General features: G+C 32.3%; 1 protein-coding gene across 3 annotated transcripts in view; it reads right to left on the bottom strand.

Moving 5' to 3' along the window:
* Nucleotides 1–23,675, bottom strand: part of LOC119642122 (serine/threonine-protein kinase minibrain-like) — a 55,170-nt gene that overhangs the window by 3,879 nt on the left and 27,616 nt on the right. For all 3 annotated transcript variants that reach the window (XM_038041119.1, XM_038041125.1, XM_038041110.1), the window contains exons 2-7: nt 22,610–22,755; nt 22,349–22,483; nt 13,492–13,663; nt 13,259–13,426; nt 12,907–13,193; nt 12,177–12,840 (exon numbers count right to left, since the gene is read on the bottom strand). In XM_038041119.1, the coding sequence (XP_037897047.1) occupies nt 12,177–12,840; nt 12,907–13,193; nt 13,259–13,426; nt 13,492–13,663; nt 22,349–22,483; nt 22,610–22,755 (1,572 nt within the window). The remainder of the gene's footprint in view (nt 1–12,176; nt 12,841–12,906; nt 13,194–13,258; nt 13,427–13,491; nt 13,664–22,348; nt 22,484–22,609; nt 22,756–23,675) is intronic.

The raw sequence follows: 23,675 nt of genomic DNA, 5'->3' as shown, positions 1-23,675 counted from the left end.
TTCCGATTGGTCTTGACTTTGGCAACATAATATTAATAAAAGAAAAAAATGTAAAAGCTTTAGCTGTTAGCAATGGTCCGAAACAATAAGTTGCGGAGCAAGATATTAGTAATAAATTACTCTAAAAACATCGCTAAGTGTTATACGTGGAAGAATGAATGTAATCTTACAGGTACATCCGAATGTTTTAGAATCATTATAAATTAAAAAATAAATACTAAATTTTAAATTACTATTTCGATTAAATTTAGAATTATTTATGAAAAATTGCAGCATATTTATGCTGCGAAGTGGAGAAGTGTTTGGAATGAAAAAAAAGAACAAATTTATTCGGTTCGCTTGGGTTTCTGGAAAACTGGCGTTATCATGACTTTTGGCATAGCCCGCCCATTTTTTGGCGTAATTACGCCACGTATTGGTTGTGGCACTTCTTAATGATCGTTTCATTTTGTTCGAGTAAACCATACCATAAAAATAAATGACCAGCTGACTGAATATTCAGCTTGATCGTTGTTTCCCATATCCGTCGTTTTTTGGAACAGAACTACGCCTGTTTATAGCTCCAAGAGACTATGTTATGTACGTTTTAGTGCGATAATTTGTACAATTGCGCGTCGTTTAAAGAAAACACTTTCAAATGAAGAAGTCACAAGTTTTATTCTATACTCTACAATGGTATCACTCCCTTGCGCCCTCTCTTAGAAATCGAACCGAATTAATTTATACTCTCTGCAACTGCAACCACCGTTTAACCGAATATTCTCAAATTTTTAACAGGCTGACAGAAACTTTTGCAAACCGCCTTTTATGCGATCGTAATTTAAAAAAAGAAAATGAAATATACGTAAAGACAACTATACTATGTAAACGCAGTGCTTTATTTCTTGTCTAAAAACTTGCACAATGTTAAGTTATCAGTTCATCATGTTGCAACGAACAGACAAATATTTTCTCTTATTGACTTGGCTCCCTAAAGTCCGTATAATATCGTTGCAAATCGAAAAAATGGGGGTGTGTAAAGATTCACATTTTGGACTTTTTTCAACATTTTATGGTTTGCCCATATGCCTTGTCCTTTGACATTTATAAATATATAAAATATTTTACTAATAAGTAAGAACTTTCAATTTAATATTCATCATTCTTTATCGATCTGCGCTTAGAAATGAGAGATACTGAGCGCAAAGTTGTATTTTTGATAGTTTAAGACACGTTTTTCAAATTGGAGTTAATTGTGGTTTACTTTCTATAAGTTTATATAAAAAAAGGGCGGGGGGAGGCACCACTCAAATGTAAATAAAAGGTGGATTATAAGCTTTAGGGTTACTAGTGATAGTGATAAAAAGATTTACCTAATATACCAAAGACTTCAAAGGTCATGTGTCCTTATATGATGACTTCTCCAGTCAAATAGAGACATTCTATTTCAAAAATTATCGCTTATTTGGTGAAGATACTTTTCACACGTTTCGATCAAACACAAAATACAAAAATGTGCACATATGCATTTTTTTTTTAATTCAATTCTTTGTTATTATTATTTGAGAAAAAATTTTAAGAATTAACAATATGGTATTTCGTGAAATGCGGACACTTTTTCTGTCGAATTTATCTTCAAACTAAAGCCTAAAAATAAGCTTCTCTTGATTATTGCAATAAATGTTTAACTATAATATGGAAAAAAAACAATATTTTTTCTTCGTCTCCTGTTATCACACTGAAAATTTACATCAAAAGGTTTACAATGTATTTATATTTTGAATCGGCATGGAATTCTAATTTTATATTCGACTGTTACGTATTTGTCATTGTAACTATAATAGCTATCTTCCGAGGATTTATAGGACGAACTGAGTACATATTGCTTTTGTGAAATATATAAATAATATAATAATGTTTCAAATAGAGGGGAGGATATAGTTGGACGAGCAAAATATATCTGTATATGTATATAAAATACGAGAAACAAAATTGTTGAAACATTTCAATGATATCTAGTAAACTATACAAACCAAACTCACTTGCATAACATATTTGGGTTAAATAGCGTTTTAACTCTCAACGTTTTCTTACACATACATTCACTAGTTTCTTTATAACTAATTTTATCTCCACTTATTTCAGTGTATGCATTATTTAAATGTTAATTTACTTTGTTACAAACTAATCTATTTTAGTAATTCATTCCTTTAACTTCTTATTTATATCCCATTGCTCGAAAACGTTCTCATTATTTTTTGCTTTTCATTTTAATTTACCCTAATTTTATGGTATTTTGTTTGGTAGTTTTAATTTTTGCGTATTTTTACATATAATTACCCTTTTTTAATACTAAATGTAAGTATCATTTTATTTTTAATTTTATTTTTTTATATATATATAAATAATGAACTCTATGGTGGTTAAGTCACCTAATAAATGCAACATTTCCTTCACAAAATTCTTAGTATTTCTGTAATTCTTGTTTAAAGAAATTTTTACTTTTTAATATTTCAAAACTTTTTAAATAAAAATGCTAAATAACAAGAAAGAAAAACATTGAACAGAAAAGCGCATTTATTTATATCTTTAAAAATTATGATTCAATTGTAGATAAGAGTCATAGTCACAATGCCTTTAATTTCTTACAAGTTTTTAATGAGGTATTATAATATGATAGAAATTTATTTTAATGCGAAAAATAACTGAGGTCACCAGTATTCGCCATGCTATAAATGGATTGGAAACCCTATTTTCCCAATTAGTTGCTGAACAGGTAGCTAAACTTGCGTTAAGCAAAGTAAGTTTCAAAAGTGCTTCTGCTGGCTGATACTTGATTGTATCTAAGCCATAGATGGCAACAATTTGAAGTTTTTGCTTCTTTATTTCGAACGCCAACAAATTCCATTTGTAACGCTTGGCAATACACATCAGAGACTCTATCGGGATTAATTTATTATAAATCAACGCAAGATTCTTAGTTAGCATAGACATATCCGTAGTCGGCCTAATTTTTATTGGAACACTCAGGATTATTTTCTTATTTGATGACTAAACATAGAGGGCTACGGTAGATGTAGCACATCATCAGCAACCAATAGCAAAGACTTGCTTAAAGTCTGCAACAAATAGCATAAGGACTTAAGGCAAACATTTCCAATACTATCTACAAACTTAATGAATAAAGGGTCATGTTCTAGTCACAGGACTGCTAGCCGTAAACTAACCCATAGCTTATAATATGCACTAGATTGGCATGCAGTTTGATAAACATATTCCACGGCGAACTTTGACAAGTCCAGCTCCGACATGGTTGCCGTTGGTCAGTTGACCCTCACATCCTTAAGAAATTACCTTTGGATAATGAATACTACAATGGCGATTAACAAAGTTTCTTATTAGTTTTTTCTCTAGTGGATTGAAAATTCTACACACTCTGTATTCACACTTGATCTTTGAAATTCAAAAAAGGCATATTTGGAGTAAATTAAATTTTTCTTATTTGAATTGGTGTGATTTGTAACTACAACAATTCATAGGGTATTTTGTAAGATGAATAAGCATTCCTAAAATGCAATCCCATTCGTTGCGGATTTAAAAATACTAACTGATGTGCAATTTCAATTCAAAGACATTGGAAGAGCAAATTGTATTTGAGCATCAAGAATGTGCTTAATTTTAATATAACTATTTTTTAGAATACCGATCGTATTTTTCACGGTTAGAAAGATTAAAGGATTGCGTTTATGGTTCCCAAAAAAATCAATCAATAATTTAACTATTAATGCCAACTTATGCAATTCTTAAAATATAAATATGCACATGATTTAACTCTTACTATTAGTCCAATGAAGACGAACGTATATTTTCGATATGAGAAGCAAAATAAAATTGAGGGCTTCGTTAACGATATGACCAAAATTAATAAAATCCATTAGGCGCTACTATATTAAAAGAAGTATTTAAAATGAAACGTCGTTAAGCGTCGTTTAACAATTTCGAACTTTCGTACAAGTTTTCGAACATTGTGAAATAGTCTATGGAATATTTCATGTTAGCGCCCTTAATACAATTTCTTCTAAAAATCTTATTTGGTTAACAATATTTATTTAAATAAAACAAAAAAAAAATCGAAGGGAATACATGTGCGAAAACTAATTACGTTTAATTTTATTTACGTTTGTTTTTTGTTTGATTAATTGGATTAAACATTGCCATAGAGTCCAAAAAATGCGGGAATAGCAGTAATATTGGTATTAGCAGTTGTGTATGTTATTGTATTGTAAGTATATATGGTAGGTATGTCTCGAATGTCATCTGTATAACATTTTTTTTTTATTTTATGTCGAAGAGTATTTTTCTGTCTTTTTTTTTTTTTGTTTTAGCTTTTTTTTAAATATTTCTCTTAATAATGAAGTAGAGAGAGGCTTTTGTTTTTATTTGCCAAATAATATATTTTTAGTCCTTTTTTATTTTCGTATTAATATATATTTTTAGTACATAATTTCTAATATGAGAAAACTAAAGAAAAGAAGGGAAAAGCCTAAAGTATATTTTTTTACTCTTTTCAGGATTTGTGCAAAAAAAAATGAATTTCGTTAGATAGTTTTAGATTTTCCATAAATTTTCTTTTGGTTAGATGTATTTGCTTTCTTAAATTACGATATATATCAATAAGTAGTGTTTTTTCCTTCATGTAGGTAAAGAATTTTATTCATTTTTTTAATTTTTATTATTATATACCAAAGTGGCCTAAACTTTAATATTCTTTGCATTTGTTTTCAATTTTATTTTTAAAGTATATGTTCTTCTGCATCTTCCTTTTAAAGTTAGTTATTACTTTTCTTTAAATGATTTTTATATATTGTAATATTTGTATATGATTTACTTGCGATTTTCTTTGCTATAATTTCGATTACGACAATGTTAAACCAACTAATCGTTTTTATATCTTTCCATATACGTATTTTTTTTTTAAATCAACTTTTTCCAAGCAATTAAAAATTAATACATAATTTACTGCGAAGATGCCTAAGATAGTATTATTTCAAATTTGGTGTTATTTATATTTAGCAATAACAAAAATGAAGACATAGAAGATAACACTTTTCGTAAAATGCTTCCAATATTTTAGAGCACATGGTAAAAAAGAAATATGGAGACGGTAAATTTACGAAAATTCCTTATTTCAGCATTTTTTCCAAGTTTTTACACTACACTTTAGTTTATGTGATAAAAAAAAACCTTAAAGGTATTTCAATAAGATGTTCGGATTGGTAGTATCGAATACACGATACACAACAAATTCTTTATAAGTTGATCTGAACTATATAATTACCGCTTGTTTAATAGAGAAGGGGTAGAAAACTATCTAAATAATTTTAGTTTTAAATTTAATTTTAAATTCTTACCATTTTTTTAATTCAAGCGTTTTGCGTTTCATTTGTTTAAAAAATGCCTGTAAGGAAATTATATATATACGATACATATTATTTTGACCCCGACATATGGGATACATATTATATTTCTCCAAACTAATGCATAAAATTGTAAAATATTTTCGTAATTATGGGCGTGTAAATTCCTCATCAATAATGAGCATGCTTACGGTGGACCATTCCCATCCTCAAGCTTGAATCTTAGCTCCTAAATTATATGTCATATGATCGATATTTCTGAGTGTCAAAAAGTACGCACATTTCCCCTAAAATGGGAAAACCGTAGGCACCGACTACGTTATGTATAATGATTTTAAATAAAAATTAATAAAATATGTTGATTGGTCATCACCATGCTGATATAAATAAATATTGATTGCAAACTCTAATACCACTTATTGGTTGCAAGTTACAATTTTTTGCACTTGATGCGCTGAACGCGCCCACTTTCAAGGTTAGCCTGTAGACACAAACAGAAAATATTTGCAAAAAAAGTCAATTATTTCAACGTGTGTAATCACGAATGGCGATGGGGATATGAAAGAATAAAGGGGCCAACGTAATTACCTTTACTCAAAACATCGCGTTGATCAAATGTGTACGTCTTTTATATTTAAGTTAGTTTTTAGCGTATATAAGACAATTTCAACCATATATATGATGAGATATTTTTAAGAATAAGTGTAAGTTTTGTTTACAATCTAACAAATATACTTCACTTCATTTTTGAAACCACAAACTGAAATATTTTAGATTATCAGTATCGATTCCTTAAGACATTTTGTTTTTCTTTATAGTCGTATCTTTCTGCAATGAATGTGTTCTATTATATACTAGTTGACTGCTATTTGAATTTTGAACTTGAGTAAGTATAAAAACTCCATGTCTGAGAACTTTGAGCTACAAAGATTAACTTAAAAAAAAAAAGTTAGAAGAATTAGCAAAATTTTAAAATTAATTAAAATTAAAGAACGCTGTGAGATCGCTTTCTTCGTATCTTTTAGCCAAAGAGGATGCCCAAGAAAGAAGCAATCTAGTACGCTTTTTTTATATTCACTTAGACAGTAAGTATCAAAGGCATCTCCAAAGTCGTTCCTTTTTTTTTCATACACAAGAATAAAATCCTGTCAAAACAAAGCTCTTTTGAAAAAGTCGAGTAAGAAACATTCCTTTCAACAAGAACGCTAAAACGTTATATTTTTAAACCAAACAAGCCTGTCAAAACCGTTTTCGTAACAATGTAGACTTCATAAGAAAATGTTTAAAAAGAGGGAAATATATTTTTTCCCTTCAATGCAACCAAAAAAATTTTTGTGCGGCGGAATTGTCTCTTACACGTGTCATGGAGCCATGATCCGAAAGGGGTGTAGAGAGAAAGCGGTAGGTAGTCAAACCAGCCTAAGATATGTACATTCAAACGGAAAAGGTTTGCAACTACGACCACACACCATTCGTAACTAAAGTATAGCGTACCAGACTAGGAATTTAATTATGGTGTGCCGAATTCATACTTGCGCTTTTTAATTACTTGGTTATACGGTAGCCCACAAAGGCAAATATTTCATGACTTATTTTTGTTCATACATCAACTTAATTTTATGAATGTGTTCATTGTCAAAATAAGTACGTATTTACATTAAAAAGAAGAGTTTTTGATTGCAAAATTGAACTTAGACCGTTGTATACCAGATGCATGTCCCGTTTTTTATCCCTATAGTGGAAAACGTATAGATTTACAGAAATTGTATCATTCTTTTAAAGATAAATTGAGGAACAAATAGAACTTCGTCATCAAAAACGAAAAAATCTGCATTCAGTTTTTGCGGATTGAATTTATATTTTTTTAAATTTGATTCTTGCTTTGAAAATGGGATATTTCAGCGCCCAAAAACTATCTTTGACTGCAATGAGACAGCTTATTTGAACACTAGACTGCATGTTCAAAACGGGATATCTTGTGATTATATACAGATGGTATATATTTCAGGTCTTACCTTTATAGAATTTCGAATTTGACACTGAAATCTTAAATAGCAAATGTAGAACCTATCTTAATCTCTAAATTAAGAATTCTAGTATTTTTAGCTTGTAGCTTAGAAAATAAGTCCAGGATTAAGGGAACATGCACCGATTTAGCTATTTTTTATACGTAACAGCACGAGTTGCAATAAGCGAAAATTTAAGATCAAATCTTTGTTTTTGCACAGAGTTTTGAAATGTAACTAATCCAATTCCAGTATTCTCTTAGAAATATTTATACTTTATGGCGCTTTCAAAGAATATTTATTTTTTAAGAGAAAAAAATTGAATTACATAATATTTTGTGAATATTTTTACGTATTTGCTACTCAAAAAATTTGTAACGCATTTGCGATAAATTTCTAGTCGTTTAAACTCGAAACAATTTGTAGCAGATATGAAAACAGAAGGGTTGCCTTTAACATGTAAAAGGGGGAGCCAGTCTTCAAATTAAATTTGAATTTTTTTGAATTTAGAATTTTCTTCATATATCGTATGAACATAATTGTTACTTTTGAATGGTATAAAATGAAGAATATAAAAGCAAATTAATTGCCGGAAACACACTAATAAGAAAAGACACAAATCGTTATACAAGAGTGAAGGCAAAATTATGTTTGAAAGTTTAATGTATGTATTTAATAAATATGCAATTTATATATGAATATGCGTGTATTAAGTATATGGCATCCAATGAAATCGTTATAAGTTGAATAGAAAATGTTTTTGAGAAAATTAAGGTACAAACAAAAATAGTTTAAATTATAATTAAGCTTTTAGTTTTGTCTTATCAAATTTTTATATACTTTATATATAGAGTGACAGAAAGATAAATGCTTAAATACTACTTGTTTTGTCCATTTTATTTTACGTTGAAGAAACGTGTTTGCAGTTTTGCATCACGTTAAATGCTGTCAAAGTATCTTTGGTGCACTTAACATGGAGCTTTGTTGGATTCTGTGGTTTGGTTAGTATTTATGCGTTTTTTGCTTTTTTACTTTATACATTTTCTTGTTTTATTTCAGTGAGATTTACTTTTTAACTTTAATATTTTCGAGCTTTTACACATAATGATGCTGCTGTTGTTGTTGATGGTGTGATTGATGTGCTATTGTTGTTATTGTTGCCGCAGTGATGCTTGTTGTATTAGCTACTCCTGAACTTGAGGAAGCTAGATTAGATGCGGTAGATGTTGACGATGATGACGACGATGATGACGATGCCTAGTTAAAGATCTTAAGTAGACCCATCAGCAACAGCAGCAGGCATTAGTAGCACTAGTCTCTTCATCGTCTATCTTTTTAGTTAGAGGTTTTTAAAGAGGACGATGATGACGATGACGATGAAGAGACTAGTGCTACTAATGCCTGCTGCTGTTGCTGCTGTGGATCTTTAACTATGATTCCAGGTCATCGTCGATCTTTTTAGTTAGAGGTTTTTTCAAAGGTGTTGGAAAAGTTTTTATATAATAATAAATATTAACTTTGAAGAGAGAAAAGGAATTTAAAAAAACTACAGGAGTTTTTTTTAATAAATAAACTAATAAAATTAAATGCAAACCGTGAGTGGTATTTTCAACCACAATAAAATAATTTACGAATTGTATAAATGAAACTAAATGGAACAGAGGAATTTTTTTAACGTTATATATAGTGAAACTAAAAACCAAAAATTTAGTTTTTTTTTTAAGGAAAAATAAGCAATAAGTTGATCGAGAAAATAAAATATTTTACTATTGCTACAACTAAGCTTTATTATGGAACAATTACATTAAACCAGACATGATGAAAACTCCTATTAAATACCGGTATTTTTAAACCTTTCGTTTAAACTAATTTATCACCCAAACATCTTTCATTCTATTATTATTATTATTATTATTAATTTCGCAAGAGAAATAAATTCTAAGACTAAACTCTTAAAAGCACTAGCATCTAAGGCTATCGGCCTTTATTAAAAACTCTACGGCACTTGAGATTCGAACCCACGACCACTGAGTTGCTAGTCGAGACTCTTGCCTACTCGGCCACCCAGGCGGATCTCTCTTTCATTCTAAAACGATCACTCTTAGTTATTATGAACAAATTGTTATGGATATGTATATATATTCCAACAGGCGAACCTTGAAAGTAAATAGTTATTATGTACAACCAACGATTTCAGATGGCTTGAAAGGCATTGTCGTGCCTGTGAAACTTTTTTTGCGGGTTTTACAGGTTTGGTAAAAACTATGCGAATTATATTAACTATGACATCGCAAATTGTGCTAATGCTTCCACAGTCTTCATATTAAAAAAAATACTGCCTTGTATCTTCAGAAGGACATAATTTATAAAGAGCTCAATTTGCGCCTTTTAATTGCTAGACTTTTTCTCGTTCCTTTTTTGGGAATATTTGCTTAAGGAGTAATCATCTTCTCCGCACTAAAGGAGGCATTTTTCAAACATGTATATAGAAAGTGAAAGAATTTATAAACGTGCAGCTGTTACATAAAAGTTTTAAAAATATTTTCTTTCGCATTTTTTGAAAATATAAAGGAAGCGTGACCGTTTTCAAAAGACAAACGCTTTTGGCTATGAGCTTGTCTTATCGTAATCCTGTAAGCCATAATTTCGCCTTTGGAACAACAAAACAATAATCTCGAAAAATATGAATTAAAATCAAATAAATGAAAGTTGCAGGAATTTTCCGAAAAATTGATTTTAAAATATGTCGTCGGGGCAAAATTTTTTTGGAAAGATCACTTAAAAATCGACGTTGGAGTTAAGAATATTCAAATTAATAAAAAAAAAAAATTAAAAAAATGCTACATTTTTGGCGTTAAAATTTCTTTTAATTTCAGTAGTGCGGTAGGCTCAAAAAATATGGTTTCGAGCAAAACGCGTCAAAGTATCAACAATGCTATATAACTGAATTTTTAAACCATTTTAAATTTTGCCTCTCCAGTCAAACTTTGAGGGTCACTTATAAACCAATAAAAGAATCACGAAAAACAATAAAAAGGTCAAATTGCCTCCCAATATAATTTTTGAAACTGCATCATTCACTGGGAACCGTTTCAACGGTAATGTTACCTGACCTTGTTCACCAAAAATCAGCTCATTACTCTGAATTTATTTAAAATTGAAAATATTTATCATCATTTCGATTTGTAAATATAAGAGTGCAATGCAAGCACATAAAAAGATACCAATGCGGCTTTTATTTGGTTGAGTTTGCTTGCGCACCGCTACGTACTCTACTGTACTTGCGTAGAGAAAATATGACTTGGTATCTAGTGAGCATCGATTTTTGAAAAAATTGTGTCATTTTTAACAAAAATTGCCCAAAAATCGTTCGTAGAGTTGGCAAAATGAAGGCTGAAAGACCCAATCGTACGGTAAGCTTGATGTGCCTGATTTCCGAAATGGCGCAGTTAAAGTTTTGCCGTTACAGCGATTTGTACTTCAACACCAATCTGCGTTGCCTGTATAATAACATTTCTGAACGAACATTTCCATTGTTACAGCAATATTATGCTTAGTTGTTTTTTTGTATTTCCAGTTGATTGACGACTTACACAGTCCACTCAAAATACCTGCAATATGGCTGTACGACGACGTTCGGGTAGTAAACTTCTTGGATAGTTTAGAAAGTCTTTCAGTCAATAAAAAAACCAAAAGGTGATATTATAGCTTTACATTCGATTTTTGCCTAAGCCCGTTCTTCATAGAAATATGCGTTAGATTAGGAATTCGCAAGACACTCAACGTATATATCTTGCTAGCGAAATCGAAATACAAAACAATACTATAACTTCTGTAATTCAGTAATACGGGACGTGTATACCGTTCTTAAAAATTGATTTTCTAAGGTAACGGAATATTATTCAATTAAAATTGCCTATTATCGAGTTTGGCTGATAAATCTATTAAAAAAAAAATTACGCAATCAGGAAAAGGATTGTAAAATAAATGCAATCAACCATAGCTATCTCCTTAGTCAGACGAAATTCTTTACTTAAAAACTGATCATTAGTCAATCAATAGAGAAAGCAGAAATCTTACTCAGTTTTCTTATAGCTGTAAATCAGCAAAAATGTCTATTTAAAAATTATAAAAAAATAAAAATCAGGTAAGAATTTTAAATCAAACTTATAGGAAACTATCTTATAATAATAATAGAAAAATTTACATTCAAACTTTTTGAAATTAAAAGGCATTTAAAGAACGATGTTAAATGTTATATATTATATTCGGGGTGAGTTCGAAATTTTTAGCTCTACCACCTTTATTGATATTTCATATACACAGTCTGAGACGAAATGTATTAAACTTTGTAGTATTGTGGATAATTGCATTATTTTAAATGCTTTTAAGCCACTTTTTTGGAGTAGTGGTTAATATAACTGTAAGATTCGTAGAGGTTCTAAATTTAGAGGCAAGCCCCTAATAAATAAATTGGATGTTTTGAAGAGTAAGCTCTTTTTTGGCTGTTTATGCCAAAGTCTTCACAACAAACTTGAAAATAACGCTACTCAGTTTTGCTGTTGAATGTAACACATACAGAGGGACAAATATGTCTAGACCCATCCCGATGTTCAGATCACCTTTCGTTTCAAAATGATAACAGAAATTAAGATATAATTCAATTTGAATTCAACCCCCGGTGGTAGTTTTAAAAACAACAAACATTCCAAAACGAAAGCATATTTGAAAATTAAAATTAAATAAAGAAAATTATTAAATTGTTTTTACTTACCATGTCCCTGTTGCTGTTCTGTGTGTTGTAGTTGTACAGCACTAGTCGGCACTAATTGCCCGCCAACAGCTGCCGTCGATGATGAGGTGGAGCTAACCGAAGGCGATGATATTGCCATACTGCCTGCGGGTCCCGAGTTACCCGCATTCGTATTAGTGCTTTCGTCTGCGGTACGTTTAAAAAAATTATGTTGCAAGGCATAATACGGTGTGACACGTGTTTTTGGATCAAAATCCAACATTCGCAATATCAAGTCTTTGAATTTCAAATAATCGGCCAATGAATGACCCGGTTCATCGAGCCGCCGCCCACCTGGTCCACCAGTCTCCACGCCCAGAATATCGTGAAGCTTTCTTGAACCAGGAGGTTTATATTTGCGACCATTTTGACTTTTCTTTAGTACATATGAACCATCCGAAACAATTTTATCGAAGAATTTACGAGTTTTATGTGCTTGGTCTAATAAATATTTAGGCGGCATTCCCAACACTTCAACAATTTTATTCATTTGGTCGACTTCATTACAACCGGAAAATAAGGGTTCACCCGTGTGCATCTCGACTAAAATACAACCCAGTGACCACATATCAATAGCTAAATCATACGGTATGCCTAAGAGAACTTCTGGGGAACGATAGAAACGCGATTGAATATATTGATATATCTGAAAATCGAGAAAAATAAATGAGTAATAATTGAGATATACGCCATAATGTCGCGAAAATTTTACCCTTTGACCCAATTGACATGAACTGCCAAAATCGACAATTTTTATAGCTGAACGTTTCGGATTGCAAAGCAATATATTTTCGGGTTTAAGATCACAGTGTATTATATTCAGTTCGGGAGTACTTAAAAAGAGCAAAGCAGTACATAGTTGTTGAGCGAACTTACGTGTCAAATTCAACGAGACACCACGAAAATTTGTATTACGTAATAAATCATACAAGTTATAGGATAATAGTTCAAAAACTAAACATAAATGATTTCGCCACATAAAATGTCGTTTGAGTTTAACTACGTAAGCGGAAGAGAAGAATTGACATTAATCTCAAGTATCCGTAATCTGCTCCGATCCTTACCTATATAATATTTATTTTCAGCATCTGCGCGATTCATCATTTCCAGCAATTTCACCTCAATTTGTGCCTGATTTAGGAACGGTTTCTTATTTTTTATAATTTTTATCGCTACAAAACCTTGCTCTTCATGATCGTAGGCCTTAACTACTTGACCGAAACTGCCTTTGCCTAAAAAATTAAAAAACCGAACGTAGTTAATGTTAGAAACGTCTTTTTTAAACTAGAACACCTACCTATTAATGAATCTATTTCATAACGATCTAAAAATTTTTCGCCATGTTTTATGATATAGTCGTGATTGTCGTCATCATATCCATCATTATATAGTTTACGTTCCTTTTTATTTGAAGAATCATCATCGCCTTGGGTTTGTTGTGCTCGACGTTTCTTCTTCGCATAGTAAACCTAGAAATAAATTGAAAAATCACATTTTATTATTTAATCGATTTTATATTAATATTAATTTGTTATTAATATTTATTTTTACAATTTTTTATTTAGTGACGATAATTACTAACTTCAAAAATATTAAAATTGTTATTTGCATTGGATTATTTATTATTATTATTATTATTATTGGGATAAATAAATTATTTCCTTTACAAAGTTTAATAGATGAGATGTGTATGTATCGTCATTATTTATAGTTTTTGCCGTTTATCGGGTTGCTTCTGAATGCCCTCGCGGTAGAAACTTCCTCATTCTGGGGCCAAATAGTCATCGTTTCATTTGTGCGCATCTTCAACATAGCAGAGCTGCTGATCTATAAATACGATTGCATCTATCTGAAATAGTCATAGAATAGAAGGAAACGAGACTGGAGTATATAGCGCGTGCGGTGAAACTTCCCAGCCGAAGCTGGAAACCATTTCCTGGATTTCTTTTCATTTCAAGCCAACTTAATAATGTTCGTAGACTCAGTTGCATTTTTTCTAGGTTAATTCAGTGAAAAGGAGAAAAACGCAGTGCCATAGATAAAATGCAACTCACTTGATTTTAATATACACCGAACGACAGCCCGTAAACGACTGAAACTTATATCGTTTAAACATCAATATCTAAGTTATCTATAAGTAAAATTTCAGAAAAATTGGACGCAACAAGCAGATTTTATGAAGTAACAAATTTTAACAGGAGGGACTTATTTGCACATCAACTGTTTTATTGTCGTTTTTATATATAAATATATATATATATATATATATATATATCTGACATTATACATATATATAATAACAAAACAAAACGAAAGTTCAGTATGTCTGTATAAAAGTTAAAAACACGTTGTCACTCTTCTACCAAAAAGCCTACGTACATATGTGGAAGACATCAAATTATTGAATGTGCATGCAAAATGTAAACATTAACTAAAGCGTATGATTGAGTGAGTGTGGTGGAGCTGTGACTGTTTTGTGCGTGCGCGCGCGTTTGCATGGCTGTGTGCCTGTGACGCATCTGTGTATGGATTTGTTGTAATGGCTACCAACCAACCAAAATTCATACCCCTTTCATTGCAGCAGCAATGCCCACCACCACTGGTGGTAATTACAAAGCAATACATGAAGGATGAACATACACACGCAGGCATTCACAAACGCAAGCTTTATAATGAGAAGTCAAAAGTTTCACACATAAAAAACGTTGTTGCTAACTCAAACAACATTTACGAGTTTGTGCGGGTTATGCTGCTGGATGCGAAATTGCCCATGAGAGTAGAGGAAATGAAACAAGAGAGAGAGAAAAAGGGATGTAGAAAAGCTATAGAAAGCAGCAGCAGCACCAGGTGACGATTTTTATAATGGCTGTGATGATAATGAAGATAACAATATTATACAAAAAGAATAAAAAAATGAAAATGTTATAAAAAATAAGAATAAAAATGTTATATTAATATGTATACAGATGCTGCTTTATCCCAAAAGCTAGACGAACGATTAATCAGTTGTTAATAAACATTTGAAATAATATTATTTTAAGTTTCAAATAAGCATATGATAGCGTGGCGGCTGGGTGTCAATAACGAGGGAGGTAAGCACCAAGTTAAAAACAGAGAGCTCAAAAGCTAGAAGCCGTTATGAGAGGGTTTTTTTTTAATGTGCCTAAAAGTCTGCAAACTCTTTTACAGCCACCACAGCAAAACTGGATGAACGCTTAAAAATGGGTGTATGCCATGTCAGCCGCCGGCGTCAGACGTTCACGTCAACGCCACTGAAATGTGGATGGTATTTGTTCGGTGTGTGCTTTTCGCACAGTTTATTCTTGATGGACTCTTTTGATGAGTACATAAGTGTACTTTTACCAACAGAGTAAGGCAGCATTTTTTCGCTATTATTTTTTTATGCGTGTGTGTGGGTTTTAGTGTGGAACTTTTTGTATATATACCATGATGGTGTTTGTCGTTAATAACATCCAGACCGAAAAGTAGCAAAAGCAACAAAAATGTACACAATATTTCTAATCTAGCTTTGAATAATTATAGGCAGAGTCACAACATAAATATTAGATGCCTGGTTAGTCGATTGACTAGTCGAACATAACAAATTATCATATTTTAGCAATATCTGGGTACTAAAGTTTGGCAAAATATTATAAAATATGTGTTAAGAATGCATTCTCTCAAGATCGGTTTGAATAGTTGTATATTTTCTTCTGCCTTGTCTATTTAAACTATATACTATACTCCCAGACAATTAGTAACAAGAAAATATACTACAGCTATTGATTAACATAAACGACGATGATTAAGACGATGGCGACTAGTGCTAACAACAGCAAAGGCAGAAACGGCAAGGGAACTCAAGCCAGTTGAATGCACAAACCGCATGGCGAAAAGTGTCATAGCACATATGTAAAGGCATACATTCACGCACAACAAATTTAATTCATAGTGCAAACGGACAAGTAGTCGTATAACAGTGTGTAAATACAAGCAATCATATGGAGCGCTATATTGAGGAAGTATTTAACAACATGTTAACGAGCACCATCCGCTGTTTGTATCGTTGTATCGGAGAAATGAAAATCAAGCCAAAAATGTTTCATCTTTTCAAAGTCTGAGATAAATAACAACAACCAATTTTTATTATTGCAAACACCAAATTCAAATTTCTGAGGTAGTAAAACTAGAAAACAGGGCTCTATTAAAAGTTTTTTTATACCAAAACATAGAAATATGTAGTAGCACCTGTTATGCAAAGTTCAATTTTGAATTCTTTTTTAAGAAAAGAAATATCATACTAAGAAGTAAAATATTTGTTGAAGTTTGATTTGAAAAAAGTATAGTGTTTTCGTTTCTCTACCTCGTACATTTGACAATTTACATAGTTTCGAACTCCCTATTTAAATGACTAATCCCAAGTATTAAAAAATTGTGCGTTCATAAGGTGTGACAAAGCATAGCCATAATTTCAAGAAGAAACTTATTTATTCAATTTCGAAATATTGAAAAGAAGCACATATATCGATATATAATATGAGCCGTTTATTTTGAAAGTGGTTTAAGTCCATTTTTTCCTATATTGAGATATTTAGGGGTTTGCGTTTGAATTGTTTCAAAAATATTGTTAACTGATATTAAGTTGTTTTTACGGCTTTGTTACTTTAAACATGTGAGAATATATAACGTAATACGTTTTGTAAACTTTACTAGAAAAGTAAGCTGTGTTTCAGAACCTTTTTTGTTTGTGAAAAGTTATAAGTCCACTTTGTGTTCTTTGTTTAATATTATTATAAGTTAATTTGTTTTTTTTTTTTTTTTTAGATCTATTTATTAAAAAATTAAACTAACATTCATTTATTAAGAACAATATTAAAGATTTTGCCATATTATTTCTCCCCATTAGATTATGTGTAAGGTTGTTAAAATATTCAAGGCGCATAGGTGGTATATACCTTAGTGAGTCCATCATATCCTTATACTTAGGATTTGAAATGGGACGTACATTTTTGTATAAGGGAGTTAATTTCATTTTGTTGAAGTTCCTTGGTCTTCCCCGACAAGGTAATAAATCAAGTATTTTGAACTCTGTATCCACTTCCATAGATTCTTTATAAAACATTTTGTAGGGTTCACTTTTTATAAATCGCATCCAAGCCAATTTACAGGTGTATTTTAATCTTTTATAAATTGCTTCTTCCAGAGGTTTTGTAGAAAAAAAATCTTCACATTTTATTTTAGTTAATATAAATTTGTTACTCTTTCGACATGTTTTTATGGTTTCTTAGTAATCCTGGGGGACATACATTAAATTATTTTTCCTCAAAGCCATTTCTATCACTCAAAAATCACTATCATTTCGCAAAAATGAATGTCCTGATAGTAACATAAGACATTCTATATCAAAATTATTTTTTTCAGTGGACTTAAATCAGTTTCAAAATAAATTTTTTTGCATTTCGTTAACTAACCAATTTTCAGGTACCCCAAATCATAGCGATTTTAATGATACTAGACTTAAATTGTTTATAAAAAAAAAGATTATATAGGATTGTGATTATTGTTACCATTAACTAAATTTTTTTTAAAAATGAACTTAAACCACTTTCAAAATAAACGGCTCATATATCGAATTGGTCTTCTTGGCCTGTCAAAATTTCACGTCATTCTAATCATTTATTTGCGAGTTACACTAGTTAAGTGACGATATTTTTCTTATTTTGAAACCAAAAAAGAAAATGAAATCGTCAATCTATTACGGATTCGAAGCGCTCCCAAGAGCGTAAAAATTAAAGTTCGAGTTGTTGTCCCACCGTATGCTCTAGATCTCTAACCACTAATAGCTCTTTTCATATTGCAATAGAATGCTCTAGGGGAAAGATATTTAGATCAAATAATAAGGTCATTGCGGGAACTGAAGCGTAGTCATTCTGTAATACGCAATACATCGAGACGCGTTGTGAAAAACGTTGGTCTGAATGTATCCCTCCTAAAATAGAATATGTTAATGAATTAAACCGAATTGTGCAAATAAATCCTCCCGGGAATTTTTCGGGACAAGTTAGTGGTTGCCATAGGTTTTTACAAGTGTATTTGCGTTCGCTCACCTGCAGCGAATTTGATAGTGGATAAAAAGAATTTAAGAACATTTGAAATATTTTTTTTTAAATTAATTAAGAGTCTCATTTATTAATGTTTATTATGGTCATTTCACAAAAATTAAGTTTGATAAACATTGATCCCAAGATTCTGTAATGTAATAGATTACTGCATGTATTTTGATCATTTTTTCACTTGAAATGGGAAAAATTGGTACAATATAAATTAATCAAAATACTTTCCATTATTTTCTACAACTTTTTTCGATTTTTCTGGTAACAAGGGGATACGTTGCCGAAGCAACGATATTGGTTTGGCAGCGATCAAATCATCGACCCATTTGACAACAGAGTATCCTTGGCAACTCTTGCAACGCGCGGCGGAGCTGCTAGTCGATAGACATCTGCATTAAGAATTTTATTGGATTTTAGGAGCTCGTAATTCATTACACCTTGTTGATCCCACCATAAGCTTAGAAGAATTATATACCTGTGAATATTCTACTTCGATGTAGACGTAGATGGGTCCCCTGGAAAACTCATGACTACTTGCATTTGGAATTTTCGCAGTGGACCGACTTTTTATCACCAGTTACGCCACAGAAACTCCTTCTTGTTTTGCCTCACAAGCAATGGAACGGACAAGTTGAAACGATTTGAAATGCCATTTTCAGTCAATTGGTATGGTAGCTATCTTTTCTCCTTTTGTATCTTTTCCATCGCATGTAAGCGTCTAGAAACAGTTCATTCATCAATTACTACGCTGTTCGAAGGTTTTCTGAAAGTTTGTGCTGGGTTTTCGTCCAATAATTCTTGCAATTCATTGTCTTCGAACTTTTTTTGGTCCTCCAGGCCGTTCTTTGTCATGGACATCAAAATCAACACTTTTAAACAATTGAACCCAAAACGGACAATTGATTTATGATCGAGCAGCATCACTGTAAATTTTTAAAAGTATTCGATAGGCTTCGGCAGCAGATTTCTTTAAATCAAACGGCAAAAAATAATGATGTTGAAAACGCAATTTTGAGCGTTCTATGATTAGCGTCTGCATACACCGAACAACTCAATATTACTAAATAGAAAACTGTTATTTTATGTAAAGAAATGCCAAGCGTATCGAATTTAACTATTGTGTGCATTGATACTTCACATTACTATATCATTTTCACCAATAGATGTTGCTGATTAAAATACTTGCAAACACCTAATGCATATTAGATGTGCTTATAAATACCGTAATTTTTTGGTAACATTTAAATTTAATTAAATCATGCTTATTACAAAGCTTAATAATCGAAATATTCATCATTATCTTTTACATTTTATTGGGTAGCCTGCAGATACCCGCGCATTAGAAACGTGGTGGTTTTGTATTTATTTGAAAACTGGTTTGAAAACTTGTGAACATTTCTGTAGCCGACGACAGACGAACGGCCAGAAAGAAATAAATCGATTCACTATTTTAATTTCCAAAAAAATATACAATATATATATATGAATATATACTTCGCGATATAATTTTTTTGGCATATTTCTGTGCCCTTAAGACAAAGCTGGGAAAAAACTAAGAGCAAATTATGCCAAATATGATTCGTACTTTACAAAATTGTGAAATTTATCAGAAAACGACTGAATATGGGATCGAGAGTATTAATGATTTCCGATTCTTTTTCTTAGGATGGAGTAAAAATCTATTAAAGCGATGGGTGTCAACTAGGCCAGATCCCACTGTTTAAATATTCTAAAAACGAAATAAGTGTCTTTTTTTCACAGTGCTGGCAAGGTTCCAGATTTGAGGCACAAGTTATACACATTATCAAGTAAATCCGACTAAATGCTGCCAACCAATAGCGTTTGGTATTCGGTCCGGTTCCGATGGTTTTTCTTTTCTTAGACCCAGCATGTTGATTCCATATCTTGTTAAATTTATTGTAGCTCTAGGGAGATGCTTTGTTGTTGGAAACAGCTCTGCAATGATTGTTTGCGCCCAGGCAGTATTAGTTATTCCTAGTATAGGCTTTTCGTAGCAAACTTTCTTGGTTATAATTTTATGCGGTAAGCCTCACGGATTGTTGTTTGTCTTCGCACAACCCTTTCTAGCATTTCAGTTTACTGAGTTTTATTGCTGCTCGGAGAGAGCATTTCTGTAAAATTCAGCACGATTTACATTTCCTCTTTTCCTTGTCGCTCGTCTTTTGGCGTTGTCCAAGACGCACTGTTGCAGCTCGAATGGAAACTTCTGTCACATTCAGCATTCTCACCAGATATGACGCCTTCTGATTGTCACTTGTTCAGACCGATGCAACTTGGCATGGCTAGCATGCAGCTTCGCAAAGTACGGCTTAACGAAGTGCGGAGATAGGTCGATGAATTGATTGCTGCGAAACCAATATATCGAAAAGTTGCCAGAAATATGGTAAAAAGATGTAGAAAATGGTGGAAAATATTTTGGTCAATTCACATACACCAACTTTTCTCCATAAATGACTTTTTCAAGTGAAAAAATGGTCACAATTAACGCAACCACGTAATATATAGACACTTTCACCAAGCGTTGGTGATTTTCTTTCTATTCTGAAACCATGCATCCATTTTTGATTTTGCGTATGGCTTGCTAAGTAGCACAATTTCTACATTTTATTCGATTGCTATTTACGGCATCAAGCGTTGGTGATCTTTATCCCTTTCTAGATTGGCTTGAAGGAATTCTATTAGGGTATTGTGGTTCTTTGTTGTATGCAGCTCTTGAAACAAAGTGGGTTTTGTTTGTTAAGCGTTTCTATACGGATATAATGCACAAGGTCTTGCTCTTGCATTCTGCGGCCATCGGCCCTTAATTTCCGCATCTTCTACACAGTGAATTGCGACCATTTTCGTGACTCTCTTTTAGCCGATGACCTGTCCCTATACAAGCATATTTTCTAAGTCTCTTTTTTCTTTATGCAGCATCGACACCATCCTATTTTTATTTTGTTGGCTTTCAATAGCTGTGCTGCTAATGCTGTTGTTATTTCTACCATTCACTGGCCGTCCTTTTAATTGTAACACGTTCCCCTTTTATGTGAGGGCCAGCCAATTGCTTCCTGTCCAGCTTCTTATGGCTTCTTCTGGTTTTTAAGCCAACCGCTTTGTTTGGTGGTTTCTACTGTATCCTCAGGCTTCGGCGCTTCTTTCTTGGGTGCGGTTAGTTTTTTAGGCATATTAGTCTTTTTATTGCCACTTAGGATCCTTGTCTTCAAGCACTACCGCATATTGTTCAGTTTGCACATATTTCCTTGTCAGCCCAGGTTTCTCTTTAGGTTCTTCCGCCAATGCTGTCCGAGTGTTTATAGTTATGACTTGTCTATTTTCCACCAATTATTGGTACAAGATTTTAGCATGTTCGTATTATGTTGTGCACATTTATTGCGGTGAACGCTTACTTCTCTTCTGCTCTTACTTTATTGAGATATTCTTTGCTTTTTGTTGCGCCTTGTTCAGTCTTCTCTACGTTCATTACCTTTATGTTTATTCAGTTTGACGCTGTTTTGCGTTTTTGGGAAATAGCTTGTCAATTGCTTTAATGGCCGCTTTACTTTCCGTTGCAATCCTATTGTTGCTGACATTTATTTATTGAGTTGAATATGGATTGTTGTTTTTTTATTATTGATTATTGTTTTCGTGTTTACTGGTATATATACGTATTTACGTGTGACTCTATGAATGTATATTTTCATTATTGATTCTTTCGTATTGCAAAAAAATGCAGCCGTGCCGAGTTTCTCTTGCCCTTTGCTTTTCTTTTTCTTTACCTTCTGTGCGATGATCTTGGACAATCCCAGCTAAGTTGGGGAGCACGAAAGAAAGACCCCAAAAATCAACAGCTACTTTCTGTTTAGTTGTATGTCTTTTTTTGCTTTATCACACTTTGTGCTTTGATAGCAGTTTTTTCTTTATAAATTTAACGCAAACCTGAGGAGCCTTTAGAAACGCGTCTTCTCACTACGAATTTTGTCCGACCATACGTGTATGCATGTTTTTGTGTTTATTTTTTTGTTTGTTTCTTTTACTCACCTCATTTATGTGCTTATAGGTCTTGATTAAATCCACGCTTAGCTTTCTTAACGGTGCCGTTGCGGGATCGCGAAAATGTGTTGGAATTCGTGCTTGCATGGCACGCACTTCAGATGAAGACGTTGGACTAGATCGCTACAAAAGCGAGAGGAGAAAAAAGAAATAGAAAAACCGTCAAATAATAATAAAAAAGAGGAAGAAAGGAAAAGCATGTAGCAAACTGTCCACTAGGACGTGCAAGAAAACAAAAAGAAAACTTACATGATGCATAACATCACGGTGTGTAGCGGGAAGCTCTTCTTCGACAACAAAACGACCGTAAAGTGGAGCGTGACGTTGACGACCCCCACCGCTAACACTTCCCTCACCAACAGCAGCTGCCGCACTAGATACATAAGCTGCAGATACTAAAAAGGAAAATAAATAGAAACACCAAATAAATTAATACTTAGTAATAATTTGAAGTATCAAATTAACATCTAATCCCTGCTGAAATGGATTTTGATGAATATTTGATGTAAAGAATAGCTGTTACTCAAAGAAAAAATAAACACCTCAAACTTCACTGCGTGCTTCGTGAAAATGGGAAGACAAGAACGAAAAATGTAAATCATTCTTTTTACAATTATTACACAATCGGCTAAGAATTCGGGGGATGAAAAGAGATAGCTCAGGCTGACCCAGAAGAAATAAATGCTTAAAGCACAGGTAACATGTGAGATTTTCACAAAAAGTATTTGCTTTTTTACCTGTGGGTGACGGACCAAGATATACTGAAAATGTGCTCCTATTATAAAACATAAAAATATTCATCGGAGACGGCATGAAGTATATACGCTCTTGAGCAGGGAAAGTTCATTTACATTGTTATATTGTTAATTTTGCTGAAATTTGACATAAACAGTCCCAGTTATTAGCTAAAGATCAGATATGAATGCGACTAAAACTTATAATTCGTAAGAATTGTAAGAATTGGTACAAAAATTTAGCACAACCACTTAAAAGCCCACTGCAAATCCACTGCACTGGAGGTAGCACCCCAATGGACGAACTAGTCTCAGGAATTGTTTCCAAGTGTTACGAACGAAATGCAAAGTTACTGTAGGGTCATTTATAGTGATTAAAATTTCTATCGCCAATTCAGTCTTCTCTTACAACTATTAAACCGTTTAAGTGCCTGAAGTTAGTTTGTCCTACGGAGTTTTTTACATCCTTGTGTTTAATACCTTCAAAATTTGTGCTTTTCAGAGTGAGCCTTCAGATTATTAGAGAGAGAGAGTGAGAGAGAGAGAGAGAGAGAGAGAGAGAGAGAGAGAGAGAGAGAGAG

The sequence above is a fragment of the Glossina fuscipes genome, unplaced genomic scaffold (genome assembly GCF_014805625.2).
Source record: "Glossina fuscipes isolate IAEA_lab_2018 unplaced genomic scaffold, Yale_Gfus_2 0, whole genome shotgun sequence".
In the NCBI taxonomy this organism is placed as follows: Eukaryota; Metazoa; Arthropoda; class Insecta; order Diptera; family Glossinidae; genus Glossina; species Glossina fuscipes.
The sequence above is the reverse complement of the archived record's forward strand: the minus strand, read 5'-3'. Positions and strand labels throughout refer to the sequence as shown.